At 42.9% G+C, this 15,471-nt stretch overlaps 1 protein-coding gene across 3 annotated transcripts in view; it reads right to left on the bottom strand.

Annotated features, from left to right (window-relative positions):
* ZNF423 (zinc finger protein 423) overlaps nt 1-15,471 on the bottom strand; it is a 198,357-nt gene that overhangs the window by 92,727 nt on the left and 90,159 nt on the right. For all 3 annotated transcript variants that reach the window (XM_069965945.1, XM_069965948.1, XM_069965947.1), the window contains exons 4-5: nt 6,033-9,256; nt 948-1,032 (exon numbers count right to left, since the gene is read on the bottom strand). In XM_069965945.1, the coding sequence (XP_069822046.1) occupies nt 948-1,032; nt 6,033-9,256 (3,309 nt within the window). The remainder of the gene's footprint in view (nt 1-947; nt 1,033-6,032; nt 9,257-15,471) is intronic.

Here is a 15,471-nt window from a genome sequence, read left to right as displayed (position 1 = left end):
AAATTCAACTTCTACCCAATACAAGAAATTTAGATGACATGTTAACCATCTTAGTACTGGTTCATCTGAGTATTGTACATATGTTATGTTTGTGCTATACTGACCTTTTAATTTTGTGTTTCTACAAATGTGGTGCAAATGGAAAGTCTACTAGATTCTAGATCGCATGCTAGATCCAAAGTATTGATGGAGACATAACAGGTAGAGATGAGCGAACCGGGTTCGGATTCGAGTCGATCCAAATGATCGGCATTTGATTAGCGGTGGCTGCTGAACTTGGATAAAGCTCTAAGGTTGTCTGGAAAACATGGATACAGCCAATGACTATATCCATGATTTCCATATAGCCTTAGGGCTTTATCCAACCAGGAGTGGATTAAAAACTCAGAAAGGCTCTGTTCACACAATGCTGAAATTGAGTGGAGTGCATATAACAGTAAATAACTGCCATTATTTCAATATAACAGCCGTTGTTTTAAAATAACAGCAAATATTTGCCATTATATGGCGGCCATCCACTCAATTTCAACATTGTGTGAACAGAGCCTTTCTGTGTTTTTAATCCACTCCTGGTTTTGGTTGCAATATGAGGACCACAATACTGACTGAAATATACGTAGTGTGAACCCAGCCTAAATGTATATACAAACATATACATGCACATTAAATGGTTTTGTTCTGACAAATCTGTGTTGAGGAGGTCACTACGTTTTGTCTGCAAAGTACAGGCAGTTACATCCACTCAAATGCCATGACACACAAAATTGAAGTATAATTGCTTTTAAATTGTCGACAAGCAACAGGTGCTTTTTGCATGGCTAAATAGAGGTGTATTTGTGCAAAAGTCCTTTTCTCAAAAATGCATCATATAGTACTGCTGGGAAGAAAAATGGAATAGTACTAACTAGGGATGAGAGGAGTAATGAAAGGAAAAAAGAAAACCTTACCGATCATGTGGTTGGCAACATGAATCTGGATTTCTCTTTCATTCTCAAAGGTCATCTGGCATTTGATGCATTGATAAGTCTTCTTCTATTAAGTATAGAAAAACAAGAACAGCTGAAAGATCATGCAAAAACAGGTGAAAATGGCATCATAAGGTTGAAATTAAGTCATTAGGGCTCTGTTCACATTTGAATTGGAGCATCAGTTTATAACAGAAGCCACATTGTTGTGCCAGATCCATCAGAGACCAGTGGTGCTCAATGGGCCCAACTGATAAGTAATGGGGTCCACTGAGAACCACTAAAGTGTGTCTTTGGGACAGGAAAAATGGTGCTGTAGGAAAAAAATAAAATAAATCACACTGTGCAATGAAGGCTCCTAACAGAGCCACCAGTGCAGATGTGAACATAACTTAATTGCATTCCCAAAATAATCTTGCCACCAAATGAGTCAGTTGGCACACCACGGTGTCCCTTTTTTCCTACATAACCATCTATGTTAGTGTATAGACTTGTAGCACTAATGGAGCCATTAGCAAGTTAATCATATAGATCCCTGAAATTGGGGAAACCTGACATGGAGCTAGCAAGTACTTTCAACAATTACATACTTATTACCATGTGGTGTAGCACTATTTATTGTCACCCAAACCCATTTAAATTAAACAGTAAACATTGTTCAGTGCTAGAACAGCCTTGTGGGGATTAAAAATTTTAGAGTTTTATCCTATTAAAAGGGAATCAGACAGATCTGGATAACACTCTGTGCTCAGGTGTCAAGGAAGCTGTACTGAACTACAGGACAAACTCCTCATCATGCCCCCACCACACCTTTGCCTTGACCAATTCATGTACAAGGAGGCTCAGTGCTGGACACCAAATCCTGTTTATTCAACCAAGCAGGTAAAGAGGGGTGGGGGAAGGAAGAAGGCATGCATGCTACGGCTAAGCACATCCTCCTAGGCAGATGAGCTCTGAGCATGATCTAGAGCTGACAGATGGCCCTTAAATATTCTATAAAATGCATTTTTATAGCTTGTCCTCCAGTGGCTTATGTATGCATCTACACATCATAAGCCATGAAAATGTTGACTTTATACTACAGAACCTAAAGCTAAAAGTCATCTATGGCACCCAGTTCATATTAAATGAAATCTTACTACTGAAACGGTTCAACAAATTAAAGGTGTAGGCATCCCAACCATTTGTTGTAAAGTGGTAGTAGGCGCAAACTCGGTACCGACTTCATGTATTTAACTGAATTACTACTCTAATTTATGAAAGAATTTTGCAGGATTGCATGAAAAATACATTAGGCTTCATGCACACGGCACACTAGTCAGCAGGAAGCTGAATGTTGTAGGGCGAAGATATTGTTCCCTAGAGGCAATGGCACTCCATGAAACATGCCATGATTTTTTTCCTATGAGATACGTATGAAATCCACTGCCCATATTTAAAGTGTACCTGTCGTTATAACTTTCAAAATCTAAATCAACAGTAGGTGTGATATAAAGCAAGTTTGCAATATACATAGATTTGTATTTTTTTTTAGTTATCATGGAAAACACAGCACTTCTTGTTTTCTGACTCTTTGAGAAAAAAAAAGAGAAAACAGGAAGTCCTGTGTATCCCAGGCAGTGGCTGGCACCAAGCACCCCAAGCGATCGCTTGGAGCCCCCAACATCCAGGGGGGCCCCCACGCCCCACTCTTGTGCTCAAGACCGCTGGACAGGGCCGCTGCCCCGCTCGCTGCTGCCATCTGAACTGTAACTATGAGCACTCGTAATGAGCGCTCATAGTTACATGCAGCAGCACTGACAGGGCGGGAGACTTTGGCCCCCTTCCTGTCAGTCACTCTTGTGGCCGCAGGAAGGGTTTTCCCTGTGGCTACAAGTGGCAGCTTTGTCCTTGTGGTGTCGGTGCTCTAGTGACATCACTGGAGCATCGGCGCCAGGACAAGGGGAGTGCGGCCTCTTGTGATCACAGGGAAAACCCTTCCTGTGGCCACAAGAGTGAAGAGAAGAGGAGACTCCCGGACCCAGGTGAGTATAAGTGTTTGTTTTATTGTGTTATATCCTATATGGGAGGGGGAGCACACAGGGGTCTGTTGAACTGGAGGAGAGCACATCGGGGGTCTATATAAAAATGGGGGGAGCACACAGGGGGGCTATAGACTACTGGGGTTTCACAGAGGGGTCTATATACTACTTGGGGCAGCACACAGGGGGTCTATATACTACTTGGGGCAGCAGAATGGGGTCTATATACAACTTGGAGAGCACACAGGGGGGCTATATACTACTGGGGGAGCACACAGGGGTCTATATACTACTGGTGGGGCACACAGGGGGTCTATATATAACTGGGGGAGCACACAGGGGTCTGTATACTACTGGGGCAGCACACAAGGGGTCTATATAATACTGGTGGGGCACACAGGGGGTCTATATACTACTGGGGGAACCACACGGGGTTTATATACTACTGGAGGAGCACACAGGGGTCTATATCCAAGTGGGGGAGCACACAGGAGGTCTATATCCAAGTGGGGGAGCACACAGGGGGGCTAAATACCCCTGAGGGAGCACACAGGGGGCCTATATACTAGTGGGGGAGCACACAGGGGGTATATACAACTGGGGGCAGCACACAGGGGGTCTATATAAAACTGGGGCAGCACACAGGAGGTCTATATAAAACTGGGGGAGCACACAGGGGGTCTATATATAACTGGGGGAGCACACAGGGGTCTGTATACTACTGGGGCAGCACACAAGGGGTCTGTATAATACTGGTGGGGCACACAGGGGGTCTATATACTACTGGGGGAACCACACAGGGGGTTTATATACTACTGGAGGAGCACACAGGGGTCTATATCAAAGTGGGGGAGCACACAGGAGGTCTATATCCAAGTGGGGGAGCACACAGGGGGGCTAAATACCCCTGAGGGAGAACACAGGGGGCCTATATACTAGTGGGGGAGCACACAGGGGGTATATAGAACTGGGGGCAGCACACAGGGGGTCTATATAAAGCTGGGGCAGCACACAGGAGGTCTATATACTTCTGGGGGAGCACACGAGGGGTGCTATATATAACTGGGGGAACACACGGGGGTCTATATACTACTGGGGGAAGCAAACAAGGGGTATATACTACTGGGGGCAGGACACAAGGGGTATATACTATTGGGGGCAGCACACAAGGAGTATATATTACTGGCGGTAGCGCACAAGGGGTATATACTACTGGGAGGAACACAAAGCTGTCTATTGTTTTGGAACGTGTGTCGAGGGGGGGGGGCCCAGACATAACTTCGCTTGGGGTGCCAGAAATGCCAAGACCGCCCCTGATCCCAGGTCATCTGAGCACTCACAAAGGGAAGATCTGTACTGGCCAAAAATTCCTATGTTTTGTCTGTTTTTTACAACCAGCACAAGTCAAAAATCTGCCTTCAGGAGACTGGACCTGGATTTCTGGTGATTTCAGCTTTGTTTTACAGCAAGATAGCAAAAAATAAAATAAAATAAATATATATATATAATATTATTATTATTATTATTATTATTAATAATAATATGAATGTATATTGCAAACATGCTTTATATCACATCTACTGTTGATTTAGATTTTGAAAATTAAAACGACAGTAACACGTTACGCCTATGGGTGCCTTATCATGGCTCTGGACAACAGTGCATAAGAACTAAGGCATACTGCTAAACAGTAATAGTTCATGGCCGTCACAGGCAGTGTGAGAAAGGAGGACCATCCTATTAAAAAAATAATAATCAGGATATAATAATTTTATAAATTACAAGATGCTTAAATTCCATGTATAAATATGGGAATATAAATAGGAATAAAGGGCATGTATGAGCCTGAACAAAGCCTTTTCAACAATTTAGCAATTTGGTTTTTTTTCCCTAACGCATTAAAATGCAAACCTAATGATATGAATGATCGTTTGTTCTTGGCTTCTAGTTCTTCCAACTCTATTTATTAATATTGAATTATTGGTACATATTAGATTTGATAACATCACATTTCTATGCATGCAGTAGCAGAGATCACAGCCAGGGCATGCGAATTGATTTTAATTATTTTATTACATTGACTACTAGCATTCTAATGTGGAGGCAGGCCCCGCCTATACACAATAAAAAGGAATACATTTCCCTCTCATCAGAACACACAGGAAATCCAGTGATACAAGTGGTCAACCATGTAGATTTTTGCTAGACTCACATAACCTTAGTATAATGAACTGAGTAGACTGAGAATACTAGTTCTGTCTCCTGCTTCTGTTCTGCTTTCAAACCTATGTAATTAAAGGACACAAGTTTGTTTGCATATTATGGATGCCAGTCCCAACCTGACCACAAGTCTAGTGACTCAGACTGACGGTATCTTGGTTATATTGCTTTTAGCTTGGTTCTCTAGACCCGGCACTGGGTCAGGACTTGTGTCCGTAAGACAGACACAAGCACAAGGGAGTCAATTGCTGAGTGGCTGGAGAAGTTAGATGCCACCCTAGGGAGTCCTGGAAAGCATGAATACAGCCATAGGCATCAAACTTCTCCAGCAGCTATGAGCCAAATGCAGAGGGTTCAAAGAATGTTGCCAAACCCAAACTGTTTGGCAAGTCCGCTCAACACTACTCATCACTAATCCTGAGCCATTACTGTTCATAAAACTGAGTTCTTTAGGGTTTTCATCCAGTTAACAGAGTCTTCTGGAAGCCAAGATTATTTTTTTTCCTCTTCTACATTCTAACTAGATGGCTCATACACCTGGAGTTTGTTACAATACATTAGTGTAGGTAAGAGTTAACTCAGGACAGGCTTTAAGGGTATACACGTTTTGCTGTTATTTTTACAACCAACAATATGAGCGCAAAGGTTGCATAAGGTCTCTTTAAAACATTTGCTCCTTTAAATGCTACTTACCATCTAAATAAGTGAAGAGTCAAAACATCAGACCATGAATGCTACATCCTATTCAACAAACAGCCAAGGAAAACCACAGGGTGGATCACCCAATACTGTAAAACACACAAAGCAGTTTAGAATATGAACTTACTCTGGGGAGTGGAGATGTTTGTGCCACTTTCCTTTGGCCACTAGCATCATGTGCCAAGTCTCTATGGTCAATCTGGATATGACTCTCCAGATCCTCTGCACTCTCAAACTTGACACTGCACTCAGGGCATCGTAGACTGGCACATAGCCGCTCACAGACCTCTTGCGAGGTTGGGTTGGAAGGTTGTCCATTGGTGGTTCTGTTTAAGCAGCTAGCACACAGTCCATATGGCAAGCCATTAACATCTAACTTTACAAGGTCCTGCTTGTTTCGGAATTCTTTTAAGCACAGGGCACATTTATACATTTTCTGCAATGTTTGTCCATTAGGGGAGGAGGCAGCAGAGCTTCCCGTCAGCTTTTGCATATGGAATGTTCCGTGAATTTTAAGTTCGAGTGTAGATGTGACAGTCTGCATACAGACCACACAGCGAAATCCAGTTAGGGAATTTCTAAGGTCTGGGTGCATCTGACAGTGTTCAATAAACTCTTCCTCACTCTGAAGAGGCATTTTACAGATCCTGCAGGTCCCTGTGTCCAAGCTTTTGCTGTGAGTGACTTTATGCTCAGTTAGTGTTAAAAGAGATGGGAAACGCTCCCCACAAATGGGGCACATGTAGTGTTTTGCAGGACCCCTGTGTGTCTGCATGTGTTCTCGAAGGCCATTCTCAGAGAAGAAAGTTCTTGAGCAGATATTGCACTTGTGGCTGCCCTTAATAAACTCTGCTTTCTTCCTAGAGCCATCATCTTCCCCCGGTCTTATGTTATGATCTCGTAAACGATGATTCTGGAGAAGCACTTCCATCGTGTACGCTGCCCCACAGATGTCACAGCCATACATTGGTTCAGAAGCATCTACATCATCTTCACTGGCTTCATGGCTGTTTGACACCTCTGGATTCTTCATCAACACACTCGGGACTTCAGCAGTCTCAGACTTTTTGCTTGTTGGCACCATTCCATTGGCGGTGCCATTTTGGCTATTGGTGTCAAACACACAATGCTTTTCACGCAGATGCTTTTCTAGGAGAATAATTGCATGGAAAGCCTTGCTGCAGAACTTACAATTGTACTTCTTACTGTGAGTTGTTATATGACACTGAAGTTCCACTTCTGTGCTAAAGGTTTCTCCACAGAAGATGCACTTGTGTGATTTTGCTGGATTGCCCAAATGGCTATGCTTGACATGAAGCTGAAGGTCTACTTCTTTTCTAAAGTCCCAGTTACATGCTGTACAGCGATACATTTTTTTCTCATTGCTGTGTTTTACCGCCAGATGCACTTGGATGGAAACCTTAGAATCAAAGACTTCTTGGCAAAGTGTACAATGATATAATACAAAAGTATGCATGTCCAATAAGTGCTTTTGCAGATCATCCACAGAGGAGAACTGCTTGTCACAGCTCTCGCACACATAATGTGTGGATGTGGTCATGTAGTGTACGGTGAGGTGCTGCAGGAGGGAATCCTGAGAATCAAAGTCCTCTTTGCATTGAGGGCAGGACTGCTTTCTTAACAGCAACTCTAAGTGTGACTTTAAATGAGTCTGAAATGTGTCAAAATTGGAAAATTTTAAGTCACACTGGTTACAGGGATACTCTCCATTGGATACAGAGTTAAGGCTTGGACACAACCGCTGCCTTTTTGGGGATGAAACTTCAACATCTGAAGAAACTGGACTCTGTTCTGATTTTGACTTCTTATTATTTGCCAGTGGAATATTTTTGTGGTTTTCTTTAATATGCTTCGTGAGTTTCAATATAGATCCAAATATGGGGGAATTTGTGCAATAGGGGCACGAATATACTTCCATGAAGGACTGGGTTGGCTGGATAACAGGAGACTCAAGCTTTGAACTCCCCACATTACAGTGGGTTTGCTGAATATGTTCAGTTAGTGAAGACTCAGTAAGAAATCCCATAGAACACTGGTTACAGAAGAAGGCATTGTTGCCTTCCTGTGGAGTAGCATTGGGGCCACAGTGAGTGATACGGATGTGTTCCTGAAGGCTGTTAATGTCCGCAAACATCTCAGGACAATAGTTACAATGGAAGGCAGTTATGTTGCTGAACTGCACCATAGGGTAGGCATGGTTTTTATGCACTTTTCTTACATGTTCATTAAGGTTATAAAGGGTGGGCAAGGAATCCAAACAGATTTGACAAGTGTGACTTTGCTGAGGTTTGTCCACATGAATAGTTTTTAAGTGGATTTCCAAGACTGCCAAACTGTTGAAATCTCTCTTTGTGCAGTAAGGGCAACTGTAGGAAACTTTGGGCCAAGTTTGACCATCCTCTCTATCCATCGATAACGTTTTCTTATGCACTCTTAATGGCTTGAGCGTAGAGTCAGGAGTGGAACCCCGTTCGACTGATGCACTAGAGTCAGGTGTGGCGCTACTCATTGAAGCCACACTGCCCAGGACTGGGTCTGGACTGATGCTATGATTGCTTGAGTCAGGCTGTCTGTGACTATCTAAGTGACAGTAGACTTCTTCAACGGAGGAAAACTGCTCTGGGCACATGGGGCACTTGTGTTTTTTGTTGGCATGGACTTGGTCAATGTGGGTGAGCAAACAGGTTTCATCCGCAAATACTTCAGGGCAATGAATACACTGCAGGTCAGCTTTCTCTGAGAGCTGAGGATGTCGCGTCATCACATGTTTCTCCAGTTCCTCAGTCTGGCTGAAAGTTTCCTCACAATAATCGCACATAAAGTCGTCTTTTTTCATATCTTTGTCCGTCTTGGCCAAATGTTCCTTGTTTTTCTTATGAGCCTGCATGTGACTCTGCAAAGAGCTGGTGGAGGAAAATCCACGCTTGCACACGGTACACTTGAAGGGCTTGCTAGAGCTGTGGGTTTTCAGATGAATTTTGAGGTGGTCGCTGCGAGAGAATGCTGCCTCACATTCGTGGCAGTGATACTTTTTATCCCCTGTGTGGAGTTTAATGTGGCGATCCCTACTTCTCTTGTGCTTAAATAGACGACTGCAGTACGTGCATTTGAAGGGAAGTTTGTCGCTGTGGATCTGTTCGTGCCTTTTCAGGTAGCTCAGGCGACTGAAAGACTTGTCACAAAACTGGCAGGGATACGGCAACCCAGATCCCCCTTCCTCCTCTCCTATGCCGAGATCACACCCATCCCCTATCATCTGAGTGGGTGATGCAACGTCTTTGCTGGAGGGAGATGAAGCCACCCAGGAGAATTGTGGGTCGTCATCACCATCTGTAATGGGAAAGCAGAAAGGAGATTAAAAACAATTCCCAGTGCATCTGTGAAATAAGGCCACAGCTCTTTAGCAGAACCTAGGGCTTCTACCAATCTACATCTTTGTACAGTTAACAAATAATTTCACAAAGACAAAGCATAAAGACAAAGCACAAAAAAGAAAAGAATATATATATATATATGAAACAATTTTTGTAATGTTAGCCCTCAAGCTATACCACTTGACTACTGTGAATTCTTTAAAAACTATAAATTGCATATGAAAACATGAAATTTGATGGAGGACAGACTGTTTAATGGCTGCACTGGAATACTATGTGGATTAGGTTGCCAGTTATTATAGTGTTTATCTTCTGTATGTGAAACTGGATCCAAATATCCTGGGAATATAACGGATTATGAAATAGTGCCCACTATATACAGGTGCACCCCATAGCGTTTTTCCTATCGGTGAGAAGGACTTAAAACTGTAGTTACAGTTATAAATTATTACACTTTGTGTCCAAAAAGATCTTTTGTCATTGGTTTGACTACATGGACACAAATAAACAGTTTTTTGCACTATGTTGAAAACCAGAGCGTAGTGCCACATCTATCACATGACAGGTCCATTGGATTTATAGTGGGGGTCCATCAGACTCTCTTGAAGGTGGCTGTCATTGATTTTTTTTAAAAAATACATGAATACTAAATAAAGTTATATTTTTGTGGGATCCAACATTTTCCATAGAGACTGAAAATTACAGTACAGCCAGTGTTTAAGGCACTATCCCTCATATGCCCAGACCCCCTCCCCCCCTATGTAAATCACAGTACAACAGAACCTTATAAAAACACTAACTGCTCTGTACTGTATCTTCATCAAAAGCCTAAATTATATAGATCTCACTTGGCAAACAAACATATATTTTAAGGGAAACCAGAAAACATTTATGTTACACCATAACACTTCCAGCTTGAAAAGTAGGTTTTAATCTTTTGACTTTTTCGAATGAAAAAGCAAATTTACATTTTTTTCAGTACATTTTAAATGCTGTTTTAACTGCATACGCAAGCTTTCAAGGACATCCAACCCCAAAGAGAGAGCATGAGATTCCCCAGAGTGTGAAAAACAGGAAGAAGTCAGCTGCACAGAGAGATCCCGGGTGTCTGCTGGATGAGATACATGAAAAGACAGAGCTGGGCTCAGTCAGGCCAGATGGGTCCCACACACACACATTGACGGAGCATGAAGTGGAGGCTAATGTAAGAAAATACACACTGTGATTTCAACCTTAAAATCTGGATCGGTACCATTATATAACCCAAGCCAAGAAAGTACAATACATATACTAAAGGACAAGCACTGAGCAAATCAATAGAAGGAAAGAGGAGTCATTTCTTAGCATAGACACAGGGAATAATGGCATATTTCCTATAAATCGTGGGAGTATACAGCTGTCTAGGGGATTATATCAGATCTAAAAACATGGCTGCTTGATTTCAGAGACAATACCTCTCATGCCCTTTAGATGTGTAAAGTATTGCCGCTCAGTCCAATTCACCAAGCTGCAATACCTCACATAGCCAGTGGACATAGGTGGGGCTGTTGCTGGAAAAAAGAAGATATTTTATTTTTTTTATAATCTTCCACAACCTTTTAAAAACGACACTTTGTCAGGCCAAAGTGTCTGTAAAAGAGAGACAGTAACTAATCAGGTTTTTCCCCCCGCTGTCCAGAAATAGGAATCGCAGTTCCGTTGAGCAGCTTATGAGCGGCAGGGAAAGAAAAGTTTTATGTCAACCTCAGGAATACGCTATAAATGGTTCTAGGGTTGGATCACTGTTTTTCTTGACTCCCTTTGGAAAACAGGCAGCGAGATCCTATACGCTGCTTCTTTTTCACGGGCTGGGGAGCGCAAACAGCTGCAGCCTAATTACATGTAAACTGTACCAAAACATTCCTTTTATCACAGGCTGTAAATCTGTTAGCATCTGGCTTGCCTTTGTTTCTTGCACAAGATACAAGCTTGTTTCTACATTTTTCTCACCTGTAGCGGTGATTAAAATTCATTATAAATGAAAGGATCGCGCACTAAAGCAAGTTCCTCTGTGTACCGTTCTAGAGTCAAATTAGAAACAGCTGCTTGCTAATTCATGCAGTGATGTTTGGCCGTGCTCTGTGAATCGATAATAATTCTGCCAATTTCCTGGGAAATTTTAGGGTGATCCGTATATTTAGCTATGCATTTGACTTCCACAAAGGGACAGCAAGAAATAAACTGAGAGGCATTAGCGTCTCACTCCTGCGTTTCGCCTTTTCCAACATAAAGTAACTGTCAAAAGGGATTCTTACCATGCTATGTACTGTACTCAATGAACCTCAAAAAGTTTCTGGCCATATCCAATTTCAATCGGGTGGAAAAAAATCTGGCTGTGTATGAGGAAACCATGTGATCCTGATCAGGAAGACTTTAAGATAGACCTCCTTGTAAAGACAAAAACCATCTGAGCCCCTGCTGATCCACAGGGGGCATCTGAGGACAGGCAGATGTCTCAGCAAACTCTAGATATCTGCTTGACAATTGCTTTCATTTTAACTTTGTTGGCTCCACTTCGGTGCTATATAAGAAACTTTAAATAAAATACAAATTTGTGCAGACCCTTTGTGGTGGCTTCACAGCAGCGCTCCTGGCTGTCCAGCTGTGCAGGAAACTGGAGCCGACCCTATTCAACTGAATGGAGCTGTAATGCAATTCTCTCTTAATGGCCCTTTTAGATGACCCAATACTTGTTTTAAAGCGTCCATTTCATAGATCGTCGCTCTTTTACATAACCTATTGCAAGGATTAAAGAGGACCTGTCACCCCCCGTGCCAGGGTGACAGGCTCCTGACCCTCTGCTAGATCCCCCGATACTCACCTAATCGCGCCGGGTCCCGCTTCCTGATGCGGTCGGGTCACGGAGATTACAGCTCCCGAAGCCCGGCGCGCGCGCACACAGCAGAGTCCGACGCTCAAAGAGAATGAATGGGGAGTCCGATGCTCCATCATTCTCTATGGGCATCGGACTCTCCTGTGAGCTCGCGCGCCGGGCTTCGGGAGCTGAAATCTCTGTGACCCGACCGCATTAGGAAGCAGGACGCGGCATGATTAGGTAAGTATACGGGGATCGGGAGCCTGTCACCCCGGCACGGGGGGTGACAGGTATCCTTTAAAGCAAATGTGCAAGCAGGTACATTGCTTTAAGATTTTTACATCAAGGGATGCCAGTGCCGCGGTCCATTTTTTTGAACCATGGCGCTGGTCTATTCCCAGAAACTGTCCTGAAACACTGCAGGTGGGCCCGCCGACCTCCAGTGTGATGAAACCCCTCCCCTCTATGATGAAGCTCCAGCGATTCTAGTGGAGCCGTGTCACAGAGTAAAGGGCAGACGGAGGGCAGCAATTCAGGCCGGGAAAAACATAAAATTGGTGTAAAAATCTTAAACAATGCACCTGCTGGTACATTCGCTTTAAAGCGACTCTGTACCCACTATCTGACCCCCCAAAACCACTTGTACCTTCGGATGGCTGCTTTTAATCAAGGATCTGTCCTGGGGACCGTTCGGCAGGTGATGCAGCTATTGTCCTAAAAACAACTTTTAAACTGGCAGCCCGTGCCCAAAAGTCAGGGCTTAGATTGTGTATGCATTAGGCTGGCACAACCTCTCTGTACCTCCTCCCCGCCCTACTCATCATTAGGAATGCTCCAGGAAGATTGTCTCCTATTCCCCACCTGTGTCAGCCCGGCACATGGGCTGGATTGTTACGGCACCTGTGCAATGTTCAGACAGGAGAAAATGTTCCAGTGGCATTCCTAATGATGAAGAGGGTGGGGAGGAGGGACAGAGGGGTGGTGCAAAGTTAAGGCACAGATACTCTAAGCCCGGATGTTGGGCACGGGGCTGCAAGTTTAAAAGTTGTTTAGGACAATAACTACATCACCTGACGAACGGACCCCAGGACAGATCTTGGATTAAAAACAGCTATCCGAAGGTACAAGTGGTTTGGGGGGGTCAGATTGTGGGTACAGAGTCGCTTTAAGCATCACACAAGGAAAGCTGCATGAATGATCACTAGATCGCTCACGTGGCCCTTCACCGCCATGACTTGTCAACCATACATCCCCCATGCATCAGGAAACGTGCAGCCACCAAGTGATGATTTTTTCAACAGGTCAAAACACGATCAGCTGATGAATGCTTGCTAGTTGGCTGATCGAAGGCTCTCATACACAGGGTGATTTCAGCCACACTGGCCGATAGTTGCCTAAGATCAAAACACAGCTTTTTTAATGTACACAAAAATGTGGTCGACCACATTTTTGTGTTAACAAAAAACAAAAAAAAGCGTTTTGATACTTTTTTTTTTTTAATGGAAGTCAATGGAAAAACTGATCAAAACTGATGCACAAAAATGCATCCTTTTTTATCCAGTTTTTGCAAAAACGTTGTGTGAACCCAGCCCTTGCGGCTGTGTGAAAACTACGAAATCTGTATCCTACTGTTTTCAATGAAAATCTGTTCCATCGTTCACAATGAACTACAGCACAATTTTATTTTTCAATGTTTGAAATCTGTATTCCAAAAATAAAAATATGTGATACAGGGATTATAAATTCGGGTAGTCTTGATGCAGATTAGCACCATTCAATTGGACTAAACTTTGTTCAAACTATGGCATTAGAAGTTCAAACTCTTGGCACAAATACGAAAGCATGACCTAGATTTCTGCCACAGATTCCACAACTGACTTTTTGGATGGAAGAGTTGGTTGTATGAACATGCCATAGCAAGCAAATCTTAGTTCTGCAGCAATAGGCAGACATACATTCGGACATGGTTGGCTCACAATAACTAAATTACATAGACAGCTGGCAGAGACAGGGACCAGTCACAATTTTATTCCTAATCTGCCTAGTGATTTAGAACAGAGGTGCAACAAATGCTAAAATAACTAAAAAACTAAGAATAATTCCTTTCAGGAGTCTTGCGTTATTACCTGATATGCATGTTTGTGCCCTCTACCTTGTATGTAGGAAACTGCAGGAAAAAAAAAATGGTATTTTCCTTTATAAGGGGGTTGTAACCCTATTAACAAATTCTGCGTATATAGAGGAGGAATCTCTATTCAGGCTCCTCCTCTGGAGGTTGGCTACATAGGGTGACTCCTTGGAGGACCTGCATGTCTGCAATTTACAGGGTCAGCTGTTTAAATTGAAACCATGTAAATGCTTTATTTTTTCCAGTGGTGGTGCTGGAGATTATAGGGACACTTGCTGCTGTGTTCTCTCCCAGATTACAGTTGAGCTGATCAATTTCTGTCACAGCACCAAGACAAAAAAAGCCCCTTTAACCCATCATTAATAAAGTTTTTCCTATTACCGATATATATGTAAAAATATATATATTTTTTTTACCCTTCATTCATGATGCCCTTTAGGATTTAGGATTAAGAAATTATTGAATTTTACAGAAGATTAAAAATACTCTTTCCACCAAAACATGAATTTTATACAAAAAAAAGAATGTTTTAACACTTTCTAACCAAAATCTCCTTTCTTCACCCTTAGCTGCCTAAATTATTCAGAAATTGCCCCAAATACTTTCTTGCTGATAGCTGTCCTCATCAAGCCGCCCCAGCTGGCACCCTGGGGGCAAACGTGACCTGTTCACCTACAATGACCTATGTTGGTGCGCACTGGGACCTGTTCTATATTAGCAGGTCGAGGGCTCCCCGTGGACTCCATGCCTTACTGTGACACACAATTAGTCTCGGCTCCTGAGCCGTCTGCCTTTGTCAACTCTTTGTTCATTAAAACAGGAACCTGCCAACCCCTTTTAAATTGAATTGAAATACAGGATTAAAAGGTGCTGCCCCTTTCGTATAATCAAACAGTGTCTCACTTTTGCACAAATTGTCTCTCTTCTCATCCTGATCGCACACTTTATTGTAAAATTGTTCACTAATGTTCTGCTCAAATTCAGTAACACACCAGATCTCTATAGGGACTCTTTAGGCAGGGACACCCTTCCCATATATGCAGCACTGATATACAGGGGAATCAGGTGAAACATATGTGCTCCCTGCAAATAGAGGGATATTGGAAACTTAATAGAGGAGCTATAATACCAATATGTGCAAAAGATTTCAGCCCCCTATGCTATGTTACAATATAAAATGCATGAAATC

This window comes from Dendropsophus ebraccatus, chromosome 4, assembly GCF_027789765.1.
Source record: "Dendropsophus ebraccatus isolate aDenEbr1 chromosome 4, aDenEbr1.pat, whole genome shotgun sequence".
Classification (NCBI taxonomy): Eukaryota; Metazoa; Chordata; class Amphibia; order Anura; family Hylidae; genus Dendropsophus; species Dendropsophus ebraccatus.
This window is presented reverse-complemented; position numbering and strand designations above follow the sequence as displayed.